Below are 19342 nucleotides of genomic sequence, written 5' to 3' on the forward strand. Positions count from 1 at the left end.
TTTTCGGGTCGCACTGTTTGATCTATGTTGTGACTGATATTGCTTTCAAATCAACAGATTAAGCGTGTTTTTCTTATATAATGCAATATGAATGAATGTTATATATTAATAAACTATGCAAATTTGCCGAAAGTGTTTTATTTACACATTAGGCTACGTAATTGACCTTCCGAAAGTAAGAAAAAGTCAATGTCCTCTCTAAACCAGAATCCTCTCTAAACCGGAATTTCCTCTCGATCCCGTAGGCGTCCGGTTTAGAGGGGTTCCACTGCAGCATCAATTTATACTTGAGATCCACCTTATGTATTTACCATGATATAATCTGGCTGTAAAAGCGATAGCCCATGTTCAACATTTCGGTGCTCATGTTATAAAGCGCGACTAACTAGTACTATCTTTTGTGTTTGTGAAAAGGTTCAGGGTGACATAATTCAATCTATCAAAAAGCAGACATAACACGACTGTCAGATAACTTGCGTTGTCTATAAGAAAGGAACAAATGAAAATTAAAGTGTAAATACGCAATGACTATTATTTAACCAAAGTTTTTAGCCTGTCATTCCGGCAGCTCTGTTCTGACAAACCAGTTGATTTGACAATAATGGTCGGTTTAATGGTATATATATATATATATATATATATATATATATATATATATATATATATATATATATATATATATACATATATATATATATATATATATATATATATATATATATATATATATATATACTCCTACATTGGTCACATTTCTTTCCCCGACAGCAGGGTTAACACGTGCTCGAATACTCGTTCTAAAGATTGTTGCATTTCCTCCCGTACTTACAAGGGTGTGGGGCACATTCGTCGACATCTTTAAGATACGTATGTATATTGACGTAGTTGATATATCGCGTATGTTAAATATTTTAGCAAATGCGAACAATGTATGAATAATACAGTTTAAATCGAAAATGATCAATGCTCATATTTAAGATATAGGCGGTGAATAAACTTAGACATGCAACAAGTAACATAAGTTCAAAACAAGATGAAGATAATGTTCGGAGAAGATCTGAAAATTTCAAATGCGTGATGTTAGTACGGACTGACAAGTGTATTATTAACATATCCTTCTCGGTGGTCATGCATGTAAACACTCCTAAAGTATATGAAAACGATGCAATAATCTCATATATTTAAATACAAATCTACAATTATACCCTACCCTGGTCACAGTTATATCCCTTCCAGCCTGGTAAACATGTGCATGAGAACGCATACTGGACGTTGCTGCACGTGGCGCCATTTTTACACGGGTCGAACGCGCATTCGTTGAAATCTGAAATAATGTTCACATACATTATGTTTATTGGAAATTTACGCATTTAATGCATTTAACATTTTGGACAAAGGGCGTTAATATTCAATTAAGCAATAATTGTCAACACGCAGTGTTCCTTTTGAACATAGACTGACGACTCTTCGCGCAAAACGTAGCCTATGTGGTGACTGTGCAATATTTACTAAACACGCCAAGACAATTATTAAACAAATTGATTATGTGTGAAATGGCTGTACAATTCGTTAAAACGTTCAAACAAAGCGTATTGATACTGATGAAACGATGTGTAAACCTTCGCCTTAGTAGCGTATTATTGCACCAGCAACAACACATAGCTAATCCGGTAGAATATGTCATACACCCGTTCTTGGGATGAATAGTAAATGTTAAATCGATTTTTGGTTGGACAAATATCTTAAATCAAGATTCAGAATGATCCCGGTCCGGTTTAATTAAGGGTCCTGAGATTTGGAAGATGGCGTTCAAGATGGACGTCGTTTCAGCATTTTGCCCTAAATTGTTATATGATTATGACTTTACTCATTATTTAGCATCTTTTTAATCTAAAATGGAATGATGTTATGGTGCTTTATGGCTTGGGAGTTAATTGATTGAAATAAAATTCAAGATTATACCAAAAATGGCTGCAAATATTGTCGCATATACAAATGATTGCAGTTAAACATCCATCACAATAAATTGGACCTGAATTTCAGGCTTTATAAACTAGAATTATTGTCTTAATATGGCATTTTGTAATGTACATTAAATATTATCCATAATAAAACTTAATTGTATTATTACCTTTACATGAACTTAACAAAGACAACACAATTAAGAAGACATATTTAACATACACATGTTCCGCATACTAGATTTAACACATGGTGCGAACATCATGTACATATATTCGTTTAGCTCAAATAATTTATAGTTCAATTTGATTTACATCGGATACGCATGGACTACACTAAGTATAACGACAAGTAATTATGTTGCGAATATTGTTAATAACAGTTTACAACACCATTATTGTTTCTACGATTTGAAAAAAAAATAATATGGTTGAGTGTTTATTCAGCTCTATCAATAAATGTAGAGTCAATGGTAAGACAAACAACATCACAAAGTGTTTTATATTCCCAAACCATTTAATTAGCCAACTGAAGTGGAATTGTGTAACCAAAATTGTGGATATTTATGTGAATTTTAAAATGCAATTGTGAGCCTACTGTAAATGAAGCAGGATGCTTCATCCAAACGGTGAGGCGAGCGCGCATTAACGTGTGTGTGTGTGTGTGTGTGTGTGTTGCGGGCCTTTTCAGGATGTAATATAACGTTCATGTAGTGTGCACGATCTGATGAGTCGTGTGAGGTCAATGATACCATGCCGGCTAATAGTGGGATGGAAGAGCTGGTAGAGTGAACAGTCTTTTATTTTTACACGGTTAATTTGGTTGCAAATGCATGTCCATTAAACTGGTACTACTTATTTCACTTAGATCTTCTTAAACCTCATGCAAATATGCAGGGTGTTCACTGAAAATACTTTTTATTTATTTTATGATTTAATAATGCATCTTAACAATTTATCTTCTGCCAGTCATACGTCTAAATGGTGTGTTGATTGTTTGATTCAAACCGTATTCCTTATCAAAATAAATCTTCGAGCAGAATGAGAAGGTTATTTGCTGATCCACTTGGTTTTAGTAAAGCTCGTATGACCATACAGCTTTGTTGCTACACAAACTCAAACAACGCCCGATTCGTAATTTATTATATAAGGTCAATGAAGAAAATATGTGAGCGCGTACAAGATAAAATGTTTAAGGAAGAGCCTGTCATGGGACATGTTCCAGGGGTAAAGAATGCCATATGGAGTGACATGTTGAAAGAAACAACTGTTATGAGGTATCGCCATGGTAAGAAGAGGAATAGAAGTTCAACACTTAAACCTGGACATCTCATGGATTGAAGTGTGAGCTTGCATTCTTGAAGCAAAATGAAATAAGATCTAAACGACATTAGTAGTACCAGTTTAGTGAACATCAATAAGCATTACAAAGAACAAAAATGGGGGAGGATTAGGGCAGATGCTAAAGATACAATTTTCGGAGAAAGTTGACACAATGAACAGATCCGTTTGATCCAAAGCAAGCATCCACCCAGTCTTGTGAACATTCCGACTCGAACAATAGCATCAGAATCTGCTTATGTCGATCAAGCAAAAGATATTGGTAAAACAAAAACGACATAATTAAAAAGCTCATGGCCGGAAAATGTTAAGGTCAATATCTTATAATTAATCCCACGATGATATTCCACTAATCTAATTGATAAACAATTTATTGACTAACAAGCAGCTAATTTTACGGTAGTTGGCATTCACCATATACTAAGCCATAAATTGCCTCCAGTACCTACTGCTATGTTTATATAAACAGGGGCACTCAGTGGAGGAAAATTCCTATAAGGTGCTAAAGAAAAAAATAACAGTAGAAGTGTCTCAGCGGCATATTGGTTATACGATCACATGTTCCGTAATAGATTTTGTTTTGTTCTGCATGTCATTCACTGGCCAATAGACGGAAACATACATGACATATTTACGTCTTAAATTAGACAAAAATTGAGGAAATGTGTTTTGTAATTAGTGCGTGACTGATACATGTTGTTCAGCACCAAATGCACGGCGAGGAAAGTTAGAAACTTTTATATATAAAGGGTGAACTAACTAAAAGGTGACATGACAGTACCATCACAGAATGTAATATTACGTGTCACTGAGAACACACAACATCTGATCTCTCTGATTTGAACAGATGTATGCACGATTAAAGACGTGCACACCTTATGCACTCAAATACACACGTTAGGCGTTACAGGAGATCATGATATTGAAATATATAAAATAGTCATAATCAATCGAAATGATTTTAACACAACTCATCAAGAAGCTGACGTCATCATGATAATGCAAATAGATCATGCTGTCGAAACAAAAGACATTGGCATTCATGTGGTAGATAATGATACAGGCATGTTTGTTTTGTTGTTTCATTCTTATGTTGTCCTTACTCTTGTTATTGATCATCGTGGAATCACCAGTTAGTGGAAAGAGTTGTAGAAATTCGCAAAATGGATTAAAAGCAGAGATATTTTGCGACCGACTAGCTCCTTGTGCAATCTATCTCGTAACGCGACGCTGTAGCTGACTATTTTGGTATCAGTGGAGGGAAAGCTACCAAGATGCTGAACGCAAGCAACTTAAAAGGACTATTTGGAGATATGTCAGCTAGGACTTGTGAAGGAATCGATCAGGTTTGTCTCAGCATGGTAAGGAAAGCCTGATACAGAGGAAATGCCTTGTTCAAGAAAATACCTTCAGGCAGCCCTGGTACGCAAGAAAGGTGAGACTTTGCGATCAGTAGCACACCAGCATCGGAAGCATGTTATGAGCATGTGAAACTTGCCCATATACAGGCGTGTATATAGAAACACGCTATAGTTGCAGACCCGAGGATCTGAATCAATATGATTACTGTTGGCGAAGGGACGAGGCATCAAACACTCTTTTTTCAATTAAAGTAGCATCAATTAATACTTGAGATAAACCTAATGTACTAACAATGATATAATCTGGGTGTAAAAGCGATAGCCCATGGTCAAAATTTCGGTGCTCCTGTTATAAAGCGCGAATACATTGTGCTATATTTAGTGTTTGTCAAAAGATTCAGGTTGACAAAATACAATCTAGCAATAAGCAGACAATTCGTGATTGTTAGATTACTAACTTTGTCTCTAAAAAGGAAAAAATGAGACTTAGAGTGTATAATGTCATGTAATCGTTGGTATAAAACACAAACTATTTTTAATGAACTAATATATACACAAGAACATTACCGTATGCTTGACTGCTAACAGCATAAGATAAACTGGTATACATACTACTTGATAAATGTTTGAAAAAGGTGACCTGATTTTTACCTTAGTGAACAAAGGTTAGATAATGCGTATTATGGTTTTTCAATTGATATCTATTTGTGTAATGACATTTCACCAGAATATGTTCATATGAAACAAGTTATAAATTCGGAGAAGGTGCTTCATACAAAGATACAATTTGTATTTAAAGGTATATAAAAAGGCAATATGTTCATGTTATATTATTATACCTCACTTTTATTCACAATGCTAGACTCCCATAGGCCATGGTGACATAGAAATACTGTCAGACCCAGCGGGAAAAAATTTACTGTCCAAAAAATACTGTCGCCCGCTACCTTAGCAATCACGTGCGGAATGACGTCACTTTGATTGTACGCGCCCTGTTTATGAACAAAGACGACGTCATTTGATTTTCATTGTTGTGGTGACGTCAAGTTACGGAAAGTTCAGGACGTTCGGTTAATGTAAGTCTCAGTTATAACATTTAAATCGCGGATAACTTATTAGTGAAATCGTGTTAGAATCGATATAATCGACGTTTGAAAAAATACCATTGAAGAAAATTGTTTGAAGTTAATACTATGTTACTGTTAAGCTTAGAAAACACTTTAAGAGACATACTTAATACTGTTTAACTATGGAATTTTTATGTTCTGTGATAAGAAATTGACTGTGTTAACCAGTGTACTTGTATTATTGTTATCAAAATAATAATGGTTGTTCATAGCTGAAATTAAATACATTTATTGAATATTAAGATTATTCATGGTTCATATAAATTGTTCGTATTTGAATAGTTTTTCGGTATAATAAAATTAATATTGTTGTCTGACTTTCGGGAAAATACTGTCAACCTCTGCTTTGCCTCGGTTGACAGCATTTCCTCAAGTTCACAAATTTACTGTCACCCTGTCAGTCATGTAATATTTATATACTATTCTCTACAAAGTTATATTGAAATTCATATAATCAGACACTTATTAAACACTTAAGTTCTAATAAATGTGTATTATATGTATATATGTATAATTCTTGTGCAAAATTATAAATGATCTTGGGTTAAGCAGCAAGTTTTGGGCAGCCATTTTGATTCAGGCAGCCATAGTGAACGCCATCTTCATCCTTTTAGTATGAATAACACTATCAAAATGACATTAATATACATAACATAATGCATTTATATACGCTAAACCAAATAAGACTGAACAGAGCCGCCATCTTGCACGCCATTTTGAATTTCTCAAAACCCTTAGTTATGCCATACCAGCATCATTTAAATGCGTAATCAGAAACATGACCCCTACCAAAACAAAACAACATTTAAAGTACACCGCAATGCTAGGTCTAGTAGAAAATGACAACTTTTTTGCAGGGCTATATTGTACATGTACGGTTTTAAATTTCTTGGCACTTTTGTGTCAATGTGAATTGTATTAAAATGCTTAAATTAGTGCAATAGGGTGTATTTTCATTTTTTCCGAAATGACGTTTGATCTTCTCAAACACAAATGTTATGTGAATATACAACAAGTATTTTCTCATACATGTTAACATTATATTATACACAATCTTTCATTTAACTTCGTATTGATAATTACCAAGACATAAGAAAATCAAACAAACCATTACCGAATTGACGATATACATATTATAGCCATTTCAGAAAGTATATGTTGGGTAAAATCTATTTGATGTATTGTTTGACATACGACGGGGCAGCGATTTTATTTCTATTTCACATGTGTTATCTTGTAATATAATGTGCTTGCATCCGACAATGTTCTCATTTATTTATAATTTCCAATCGACAATGATTTTAAATGTATACTGATTTCAAAGTCTTTTTTCATTCGGCTGACAATAAAAGCAAATCATAATAAACACTATTTGGCTGCATGCAAATTATTTACATGGTAGTTCATGCTTCAAGCTTCTTAACAATAATCATGGCAAAAAAGTGTCTTAATTGAACATTTTAATAATAAGGTAGATACTATTGTCTACAAACGTCCTTCTTATAGCATATATAACATAATTACATGGGTGTCTAAATATGTTTTGTACTACTGTATTATCTATTATCACACATTCATACATGGCAACAAAAGATGGAGAGTAAGTTATTTCCTTTTTCCTCGTTCCTTACTCATTATTCAAATTAGGAATAAGGAACTGTTCCTTATTCGAGCTAAACACATTTGATATAGGGTTTTAAAGAAACATAATGCATACAATTCTTAGGTTTATCAAAACAAAATCACTCGAATACTTTTACTTTAGGTATTACGTTACATATCCATGTTTCGTCCTCGCGCTTGCATAGGATTTCTTGTTGAAACCGAACCGATATTCTCTAATTTGTGATATAAAAGTGCAAACTTGTACATTTCAATATGTTTGTTTGTATTTATAATCCAGTTCCTTTTTCGCGACTGAATACGGAAAAATGAAACATTTATATATTCCTTATTCAAGCCGAATAAGGAGCTTGCATTTTTTAACTTAAACATCAATGAAATTGATCCAAAGTTCACCTCATATAAATGAGTATCATTATATTTAGCTTGTACATTTAAAATACTAATTGCCATACATTTTACTTCGTTTTAAGTAATGATAATCCAGTTCCTTATTCAGTTTGAAATCGAATAAGGAACTGGAATGTTTTTTCTATAAATTATAAATCAAAATGAACCAACGAGACGAATATATCAACGACAATTATTGTAAATGTAGGACAGGTATACATATATTAGTTGAAGTACATTTCTAATTTGTTATATTTAATGATAATATAGTTCCTTATTCGGTTTGAAAAAGGAATATGGAACAGGTTCAAATCGAATTAGAAACTGGTATTATCTTACTTAACAAATAAATTTATATGAATAAAGAGACGCATAAAACAAGGAAAATCACTGTAAATGTAGGTTGGGAATAAAAAATATTTATATATATTTATTTATGTATTGCAGTTTATTTCTTCTAAGTTCTCTTTTGTTATGATATGTTTTTCGCGGCTGAATAAGGAAAACGTAACCAGTTGCACTATATAAAAATTAGACTGATAACCACCGAGAACAGTGCCCTTTTGTCCGATCCCTCGACTTAAATTATTTTTGCTAAAACTACTGCCAAAACAACTAAGCTATTTCACCAAACAATTTTTGTACTTCTTAAAAAATGTGAAAAAAATTGTGTTTTTTTACCCAATTGTTCACATCTTGGATGAAGTTTCTTTAAACTACCAGAACAATTTTCAGAGTCACCTTACAATGATATTTACCATTAAATAACAACAAAACATGTTAAAATCACAAGTCTTTGATAATAACACACAAACTACTGACTGACTGCAAACTGTATAAGCAGTCTGATCAATGGTCTTTGATGTGAGAGCCCAGTTAAATGCGGCAAATTAAAAGGGAGCAGTTAACCTGTTACACAATAATCACATGGTTATTTAAGAAAGAATCAATCACCACTATTGTTCTGCAACAATCCAAGGTATATATGAGTTTTACAGAGAGTATGATAAGTCAATGGAAAAAAATGGCAAATTAGATTTATCTGTATCATCATCATCATGATTGTGCCCCAACGTCCTCATAACAACTAGAGTGTTAACCTGGTTTAAATATAGCCACATAAGGGAAACTGTCCTGCACCCTGGCAACCATGTTTTTCACCGAACCATGACCATTTAAGAACTCGGCCTAGTAATCATTAGAACAAATATTCTGATCAAGTTTCATGAAGATTGGACTATACATGTGAGTCCTGAAGAGTTCTCAAAATCTTACAATAGCCATAAATTAAACAAGGTTTTACTATAGACATATAAAAGAATACTGCCCGCCCCCATTTGGCCATGTTTTTCAAAGAACCAGAACCATTTTTGAATTCAGCTGAGACATCATTAAATGTTCTGACAAAGTTTCATGAAGATTTGACATAAAATGTGACTTCTACAGTGTACACACGCTTTATCTTTAATTTGACCTAGTGACCTAGTTTTTGACCTAAGGTGACCCAGTTTAAATATCGACTAAGATATAATTGGGACAAATATGTAGCAGATATATTCAAAACTCTTTAATTACACCATGCTCTTTAATTTCACATGTATATCATACCAAACTTTATATTTTGTTGTTTCCTTTCCTGAGTTAATGATGTTATGTGTACGGACGTTATTTCACATGCCAATGTGCATGAACATCTAATTTTTTCTCTTTTGATTATTGTTTTTTTCTCTAATTCAAAAAGCTTAGGCATGTTTGTTCGTTAAGTACGGCAATAATTTCATGATGATTCCCGAAAGTAGGTATGAGCACATAGTCAAATACGACTTTAATACGTTAGTTCGCCCATGAACACATGGTAAGGTTAACTAAATCTTCGCGATATGACCTAATATGTGTTTTTAACAGAAAACAATATCCAACAAACGAATGAATTATCAAACATAGTGTGTGCACTGATGTTTCTGTTTGAAAAGTTTATTTAATATGCAAAATGAGAAGCACGCAGAAGAGCGAGTTTCACAAATATCGTACGGCTATTATGCTGTTTATATACCATACTTGCTTTAACATTTACAAATGGCAGGTTCGAAATAATTCGTTTTCTTTACACTCATGATCGCGTTAAACGTAAATTATACACGTTTTCATTCGCAATTCATTTACAGAATCACGACAAATGTCAAATACAATACAGAAAATGCATAGTTGTTTCATTGATCTATAAACAAATAATTTATTGAATATAACTGATTTAAAATTAATGTTTTCAAACTATTATTAAATCTTTTTCCCAGAATATACTGTCCTATTTATAGCTGAGCTTCCTTTACCTTTATCAATGATAATCAGCGAGGTATGCCGATTAGAAAAAAATCGACCTATCTCAATCGGACTGGCTCGGTCTTTTACATAGGTCGCCATTGTGAAGAATTATTTCATGGTATGGTAACTTAGACGAGCTGCTTCGAAGCATCGTCAATAAAAATAAAAACAAATATGTATCATGATTGTGAAGAGGCAGCTTGGAAAGCAAAACGGGTGTTAACTATATTTGCTGTTATCTCTACAAATGAATACTTAAATTAAACCTTTTACAAGCTATTTACGAGACAGCAGGTATTTTGTCACGCACATAAATCTATGCTCTTTATTAAAGTATACCTTTACCGTATTTTACATTTCAGAAAACCTATATATTCACATGGAAAAAATAATAAGAATATTAATATCCTTAATATTAATTACTTTTTTTCAAAATGAACTTTAATTGTTTTCCTTATGATACTGTATGATGTTCATAAATCTGAACATGTCAGGAAACTTGAAGAATCTGGAGTCTCAGACATTACACGTATCATAGTCTGATATAATTTTACCATTCAAACCCTTAGGAGCAATACCATGACTTAAAGAGTGCCATGCAATCGTTTTCTTAAATCGATAAACATTCAGATAGAAATGACACTTCAGCAAAATGCAAATGAAATATACTCCAGATACATTAAGCTGATATAGTACTGTTAGCATTAAAATCGCATAAAGGTTTTAAGCTCTCTTTCAGTAGTTGAGAACAGAAACTATATCTCTTTGAAATATGCACGGAACAGTAACTACTTTCAAATATTATGGTTCACATCTGCGTACGAAAGTAGGCAAAGCTAGAGCTAAAGTAAACAAACATTTGATACTATATTTGTTGCCTTAGACCCTTCTGTACACAAGCAAGCAATATCAATCACTTGCTATAATTATGACAATAAGCTGTGTTGTGGCATTTCCAAAATAGACTTGACCAGTTAAATTGCACACATCAAGCCAGAAGGATATTCTGTATAAATGAAATACACCACGTTGGATATACATGGTAAACAGTTCAAGTTTATAACATTAAAAAATATCATCTAGGTACCATACATCATCATTAATAAAAACATTTAATCTTTATCATGCACAATTTACATGGGATTTCTTGACTACTAGTTTACCCTGGGTTCTGCACCACAGTTTAACATCTCGTGCAACAGATGAGTTTGTAGGTTAATTAGGTTAAAACAGCGCTCATGGGCTCGAATTTGCAATCCTTCGGTTGTGAAACCTGTGTGCTTCCACTAGATTCATAAACCTGCTCGACTTTTCAAACATTGTACGCAAGTGTGGAAAGTATTTAATATCATCACAGCTATGGCTTTTATAGTAAAGTACTTTATAAAACAATAATAATTAATTTGTCGACCTTTTTTTATTTTTGAACTTGGCTGAAATATCATAAGAACAAATGGTCTGACAGAGGATCAAAAAGTGAATACTAAGGTTTAAATATCCATTTAAAATATGACCTAGTGACCTATTTTGGGGGCCCAGGTGACCCAGATTCGACCTAAGCTGCGGCTCATTAGAACAAATATTCTGATCAAATTTAATAAATTTTGGCCAATACATGTGGCCAATGAAAAAAGCTTTAACTAGCATTATAAGGCATACTACCCCGCACCATTGCGGAATTGTTGTTTTAAAGAAACGAAACCATTTTCGAAATTTGGCAAATGATCAGACGAAGGTTTCGTGAGTATTTGACTGTTATTGTCACTTCAACAGTATTAAAAATCTTTTTATAAAGCCATATAAGGGAAACTGCCGCGACCCCTGGCGGCAATGTTTTTCAACGGGGAAGAACAATCGTCAAACTCCGCACATACAGTGAAAACTGATGTAACGGTCACTTGAGAATAACGGTCAACTGCCGACAACGGTCAGTTTGGATTCCCCCGATGAAAATCACTCTATATTTCACTTGAGAATAACGGTCAATCGTCCATAACGGCAAACGGCCAGTATATATCTCTCCGAAAGTCATGGTTGAACTGAATACAACGGTCACGGGTCAGTCGTTTCGAATCGCGAAAAGTAAAAACATAGCACATCATTTGTCCGTCTATTTTGCGGGTAAAGCATCTGAGAGCGGTATTTGCGTTTGATGTGATAAAAGCGGCCCAATGGAATAAACAAATAATAGGGTGTTCCGAAGGTTTGTTTTCCGGGGATATTTATGGGTTATCTTCAAAATAAAATATGTCAGTGTTTGTCTCACAATTATTATTGAATTTGCTTTTTGATTACATGAAACAGGTGAAATTAACAATTACAATGTGTATAAGTAGCAATTATCGGCTGCAGGCATAACGCATGAGCGCGTGACAATATCAATTGATCTTTATCACTGATAAAGTCTTAAAAACAACATTAAGCCGGCGAGTGTTTTTATAAGAAGGCGATAAAAGGATTAGTGATCGTCTATAAAGGCAAAAATACACTGAATTGCAACATTTATAACAAACTTTAGGCATTTATGAAAGAGGATTTGTTCATGTTTTATTTTGTATGAGGTTGTTTCAATGAGAATGCTGTTTGTGTGATGTTTGCATACGAAGACATTTTGGCGTCTTTTTCTTTGGATGAGAACGGTACAGTTACGCCGTACTTTCGGTTTGTGACATCGAATCCGCTTTCATCCTTGTTCGATGTGATGTCAATGGCACGTTACAAGTTTAATTTACTGAATGAACGAGATGCATGAATAAACAATTATACTATCGTTGATAAATTCATTGATTTAGTGTAACAATATGAAATTCACTCAATTTATAAAATATTATTCTTTATTATTCAATGCAATTTAATAATATTATGCTGAGTTATTGGCAATGAGCCTTTTTTACACTGTATGCAAACGCCTGGGTGGGGTAACGACGTAGCAATACAACCAACTGACAAACCATCTTAACATTGTGATCCGAAAACAACGGTCACATGTGGAAAACGGCCACTTTGGTAATCTCCCTTGACTGACCGCTGTTCTCAGTTTTTACTTTATATCAATATAACACATGTTCTGACCAAGTGTCATTAATATTGAAACGTACAATTAACTTAAAGAGTGTTTACAATGTTTCACTATAGCCATAAAAGGAAACCTTCACACACACCCTTGCGGCCATGTTTTTCAACGTACCGGAACCATTTTCTCTATAGGTTCATATACATGTATCATTTCAAATTATGATCTTAACAAGTAAACTGCCCCGGCCCCTTGCGGCCATGTTTTTCAACGGACCACAAACATTTTTTGAATGGCCAAGATCCTTAAAAATAAATGTTCCTACACTGTTTGATTGAGATTCAATTAAGAATGGGATTTCTACAATTTTAACACGTATGTACTAGAGCTATATAAAGAAAACTGCCCCGTCACCTGGCGGCCATCTTTGTCAAGATACCACAACCCTTTCGGCCAAGATGACCTAAGAACAAATGTGCCTGCTAAGTTTCATGAAGATTGGACTAAAAATGTGACCTCTACAGTGTTAACAATGTTTGACCATAGCAATATAAGGAAAACTACCCCGCTCTCTGGTTGCCATGTTTTTAACGCACTGGAACCATTTACAAACACAGCAGAGATATTAATGAGAGAATTTGACTAACCAAGTTTCGTAAAGATTTTAAATAAAGTGGCCTCAAGGGTGTTTACAAGGTGAACAAAAAGTGATTAGATAAGCTCATGTTATGCTCAGACGAGCTTATAAAAAGGCACGATTTGTTATTTTAATGTTAAAAATATGCATATACCGTTTATCTGTGTTCCGCAGTTGAGAGCCATTGGGTTGACGCTCGCTATGTTACGCCCCTTCAGGTGCGCGGGCTCACTACACACGGCTGAATCTACTTTGAGAGACTGGCTGACCTGCATTCTCTCAATGAGCCATCGCAGCTGGCAGTCGCAGTTGAGAGGATTATTTTCGAGATAACTGGAAAACAATAAATGTTTTGCTATAGCTGTTTAATTTTGAATTGCAGTTTTATTACTAAATAAAGACCTTCACAGAATTACAATTCAATTCCACGATGTCAAAGCGGAACGAATTTGTAATAAAACAATAGTTTGCTACTATTTTAAGCTTTGGTGTCGGTCCTTTGCATCACTTGACATAATATCCATGATTGTTTAACCCATAAAATAATGGTTGGAATATTTACGGTATAATAACTAGAAATTGTGTGCCCTCTTTTTATCCAAATATAAATTGAAATGTTCAACCATGTTTAATGTAACAACAAGTCATGTTTATTGCATTCTTTTTTCCAGTTTACTTTGCAAATAATTGTATTATATCATCCATTTTGAAGAAAAGCTAGTGACATATTTATGGGGGACTTTGCAATGTGAAGTGTAAGAAAAACAAAGAGGTCTTCAGATGTCAAATTTCAATGAAATCAGGTTAAAAATAGCATAGGTTATTGTCTAATTAAAGTGGACTTTACAATTTTATATATGTATGCGTATTCGTAAAAGTCTGTTTACGTAAATGCCGGTTGTTAATTTTCTTATATGCCAGTGTTTGGTGTTTACATTTCATAATTATTTTCTGATTCCACCAATTTCTCAAAATATCAATTTATTAACTTTGCTCTAGCAAATGCGTTTTTTTAATTTTAGGTCACAAACGACCAGAACATGTTTTATTATTATAATACACTAGACCGTTTTTGATTTGCATAAAACTTAATTTATATCTAAAGATTAATAGTACTGCTTGAAACCAAATCGTACCGATTACATAAAATAGTGTTTTCATAACGTTTTTTAGGCCTGACGATTATAAGTTAATGTTCGCGTTACGTGTAATGACAACGCTCATAAATATACACACAGCATCAACAACTGAGACTTTGTTTTAACAATATTCCTTATTGGATACAAGAATATTAATTAATAAAAAAGTTGTATACAAAAATGTTCTCGTCATGAGTGTTGGTACATTCTTTTGCAAATATTAAAATACACGCTATTATAAATGGATTTCTTGGCAACAAGTACGCGCAGTCTCGCAGTAATAGGCACAAAATATCGAATAAATGTAGAAAGATCGCAATTCAGAATTTAAATTAGTACCTTTCAGTTTCATCATACGTTCAGTTGATCATACGTTCATGAGATCCAGCGCGGAAACAAAATCGTTGCACAACGAAACGTGTCTTACCAGAAGATAAACGTTAATCAATCTTTATGGAAATATCTATTCTGAACCATTGGTATACATATTAAAATGGGTTTTAATACATGATATTAAATGCAATGGTTCAGCCAGTTCGTATGAGTGATTTCTGAACCAAATAGACAATCAAAAAATAGAACTTACAATTGTTCATCTATACTCTAATTCAAGTCTGAGAACGTCTAACAGTTTTTCAATGTTCGGCACTTTATCAAATACGCCGTCGTATATGGATTCAATATCGTTGTTTTATGAGCATTTGAAAACAAATAACTAAAGCGAAAATTATACCACTAGGACTCACTATCAAATATTAAATTAAGCTTAGGGTTGTTCAAAATTAATGTTCTTATGCCTTTATAGGGGAATGCCCACGTGCAGCAACAGCCATATTAGTTCACAGTATTATTGGTTAACAATCTTCTTACCAGAAAGCGCAGTAAACCGAGCAGTCTATTGGACAATCACAAAATATCAAAAGCCAACGTTCTTCCGTCCATTCAAGCAGACCACAGACTAACAAGTTTATATATAGAGAGCTGGACGGCAATTATTTCGCTAAACATCATGTGTCTAGCGTAACTCACAGATCTTGAAGATGAGTTAAGTCCCCGAACGCCGCCCGAGAAATTTTGCGTATCCGGTTGCGATCAAGCCACCTGAAGTAACAACAAACAACTATGGCGTACTATTTGGATCGAAAGTCAACAAGACCTACTAGGTAAAAAGAGAAATTTTAAGAGAAAGTGCATTTCATATCTGTACTTCGAAGTACAATTTTTGTACTTCGACGTACAATATCTTCGACGTACATATTGTACGTCGAAGTACATTTCTCTTTTTACCTAGTAGGTCTTGTTGACTTTTGACACAAATGGTACGCCATAAACAACGACATATGATTAAACATTCAAGTAATACAGGTTAACATAATTCAAAGGTTCCATATTCGGATTAAAAGAACGCCGATGTTAGCAAGTTTCCTGATTATACAAGCAACATATGAATTGCCGTGTCACCATTAAATGGGTGAGTCAAGTGGTTAGCCAGCAGAGGTATATCCAACGAGATGAATAAGAGGTATAGCTGTCTACTGCTGGCTTTGTCAAAAGCACTGCAATCGTATTTTTATCTATATAGATTGGATAAGTGTATAAATAAAAAAAAGGCAATGTGTAAAACATAATATTTAACTTTGACGGTACTTTTTTTGTTTATTTAACATTGTGTTTCAATGTGTGTTTTTCCGTTGAGTTAACATCATCAAACTCAAATAGCCTTGACATCTGAATATGTTATTCTAGTTACAAAAATTGACAGCATGTACTCAACATGTCAATATATATATACGGGTTTAATTCTAGCTTGTTAAGAAGAGAACAAAAAAGTATTTCAATGTCACATTTAATTCAAATCATCTTGAAACGTTTTCTTATATCAACTAAATGGACTAAATTATTTTATATCTGTTTAAGTATTATGACGGAATTGATGGAAATGTTAAAATAGTTTCTGACAACCCATGTATTTTTAAAGTAACTTGATGTATTTGGTGTTTAAGAAACAATTTTGTATTATCTAAAGCCATCCCGACGTTGACAAAGTAGCAAAAATAGTCATTCTGTTTTCTTGTTTAGTATCAGAAAACAAAATCATTAACATTCTATATGTAATGAATGTCTTAAACTATCATGCATGACATCAACCGTTCAATATTTAATAACCTTTGCTCTAATAAATGCTTTCTAAATTGAAGTTTGCACATGCCTAGAATATGTTGTGTTTAATAGAAGTCAAAACTTGTTTCATGATTCTAGTGTCTAGTTATAATATCTTACAACTGTTTTTATTAGCTTAAAACATAATTAAGATTTTCAGAAACAATTAATTTTATAAAACCATTCAGTCCCGGTGATAGGAAAGACGGACGGAAAAGAAATATCAAAACTTTTAGTAATTGTTATAAACACTATGGTATAAAGCACTTTTGTTCCTTGATTCTAAGCAAAATAATGGAATACCTGCATGTTAAATATTGTCTATTGCAATTTAATGACCATTCATTTTTAAGATACGGATTTATCCTAATACATTTTGACTCACATTTTTTTAAGAACTTCAAACAAAACTTACACGTTACCAAACTGAAGCATATAAATATGATAATCTTGAAATATGTGAAAATTATATCATGCATATTAATTGTATACTATTACTACGCAATCATATTTATTAAAACACCAGTCTCTATATTTCGGCTGACAAGTAGTAAAAATATTGTCAAGTATTTCTTCTTTAAACCGAATGAAGAACTTGCGTTTAGAGGCAGTGTTTAACATTTAAAGGCAGAATAAAAAAAATATTTATACTACTACATTTGTATATGAAAATAGTGGTCTATGACAGTTCCACTAACTTAAGCTATTCATACTTTTGTTCCTTATTACTTATTCAAACCAAATAAGCATATTGCATGTCTCCTTATAGGAATGATTTTGTGTGTACCACACTCTTCGACACAACAATAACAATCATTATGCATCTAGTTATGATGTTTAAAAATAAACATTATAACACGTGTTAACCTAATTTTATATATTAATAAACTAATAAAGAAATCTCCTTTTCGTGCCCGAATAAGAAACACAACAGATTCCTTATACAAAATTTACACGATATAACAAATATAATGTATTTACTAAATGAATAACATAACATATACCAAACATAAACCGTTTCTTTCACATGTAATACACATACTACATAACTTCAAATATCATTCACTTTAAAATAAAAATAATTGTTTTAAAAAAATTATAAGAAACTGGAATTATCCACAAAACAAATTTGTTCATAGACGAAACTGTAACCCCTTGTAAATCATTTTATACGCAAGTTTGCTAAAGAATACTTATAATCATCTGTTTCTCTAGTTCCTTCTTGCAGCAACAATGAACTTGAATATGCCGTATTTCTTATTGCAGTATAATGAGGAATGTTTTTGTTCTGAATTTAAATAATAATGGAACTTGTATACAACTTTACTTCATTAGTATATCATTGTTTGTTGTTAATAAAAAATGCATTCAAACATATTGATTTATGTATCGATTTATCGATTTATTGACTTAGTGATTTATTAATTTATTGATTTATTTGTTAATCACTTGTCCAGCTCAGTTTTTCCCGCTGAGGAGCGAGTTACCAAATTCTTATTTTGTATTCAAGCAGATTACCATTACGTATTGGACAAAGTGTTGTGAAAAGATGTGTTGCTAATTGTTATAGATTTATGGCTTGTGTTAAATGGGGCTTTAGGCGTGACAAACACCACGGTCAGTTGAATTGCGTTATAATCGCATTAAAGGCAATAGTGGGCTGCATCGTAGTCATGAGTATAAATTATACCTCGACTGTGTTTGTCATTAATCCGATTGTCTACAGCATTGCACTCTAAGTATTATTCATTAGTTGCAATCAATACAATGATTAAGACCACTATACAATATTATCAAAAAAGTAAGGTCCATCAGAAGATTTCCGAACAGGAAAACACATTTGGTCGCCGTATACAACCAATACATAGTCAGATATACAAAAAGAAAGCAGAAAATATCGCAATAAAAACTAAACAATTTCATCTCTGACAAAATCTTCGGAGCGGAATAGCATGTTTAACCTACAAAACCATGGCATACAACAAGGAATACGTCTGAGTATATAATATATGTAATTCCTTCATTACAATTTAAACATTGTCAATAACACTTACTATTTACATTACTGCGTTATGAAAATCCCAGTTAAATCAATAATATGTTGATGTAGGTATTTATAACATATTCAGGATATAAGCCGAAGATTACCGCAAAGGCTTCATAATTAATCAATTTAAACACACACGTTTCCCGGTCGGTATCATGATATTCATTCAGAATGGCAGAAATGTCCGAGCAAAACCAATGCGAATGATACTGTTGCTGATC

At 33.1% G+C, this 19342-nt stretch overlaps 1 protein-coding gene across 1 annotated transcript in view; it reads right to left on the minus strand.

Annotated features, from left to right (window-relative positions):
• Positions 1-19342, minus strand: part of LOC127872193 (leucine-rich repeats and immunoglobulin-like domains protein 3) — an 89826-nt gene that overhangs the window by 34849 nt on the left and 35635 nt on the right. Inside the window, exons 4-6 of the mRNA XM_052415522.1 lie at positions 15944-16015; positions 13930-14108; positions 1211-1324 (exon numbers count right to left, since the gene is read on the minus strand). Coding sequence (XP_052271482.1) covers positions 1211-1324; positions 13930-14108; positions 15944-16015 — 365 coding nt within the window. The remainder of the gene's footprint in view (positions 1-1210; positions 1325-13929; positions 14109-15943; positions 16016-19342) is intronic.

This window comes from Dreissena polymorpha, chromosome 3 (genome assembly GCF_020536995.1).
Source record: "Dreissena polymorpha isolate Duluth1 chromosome 3, UMN_Dpol_1.0, whole genome shotgun sequence".
Classification (NCBI taxonomy): domain Eukaryota; kingdom Metazoa; phylum Mollusca; class Bivalvia; order Myida; family Dreissenidae; genus Dreissena; species Dreissena polymorpha.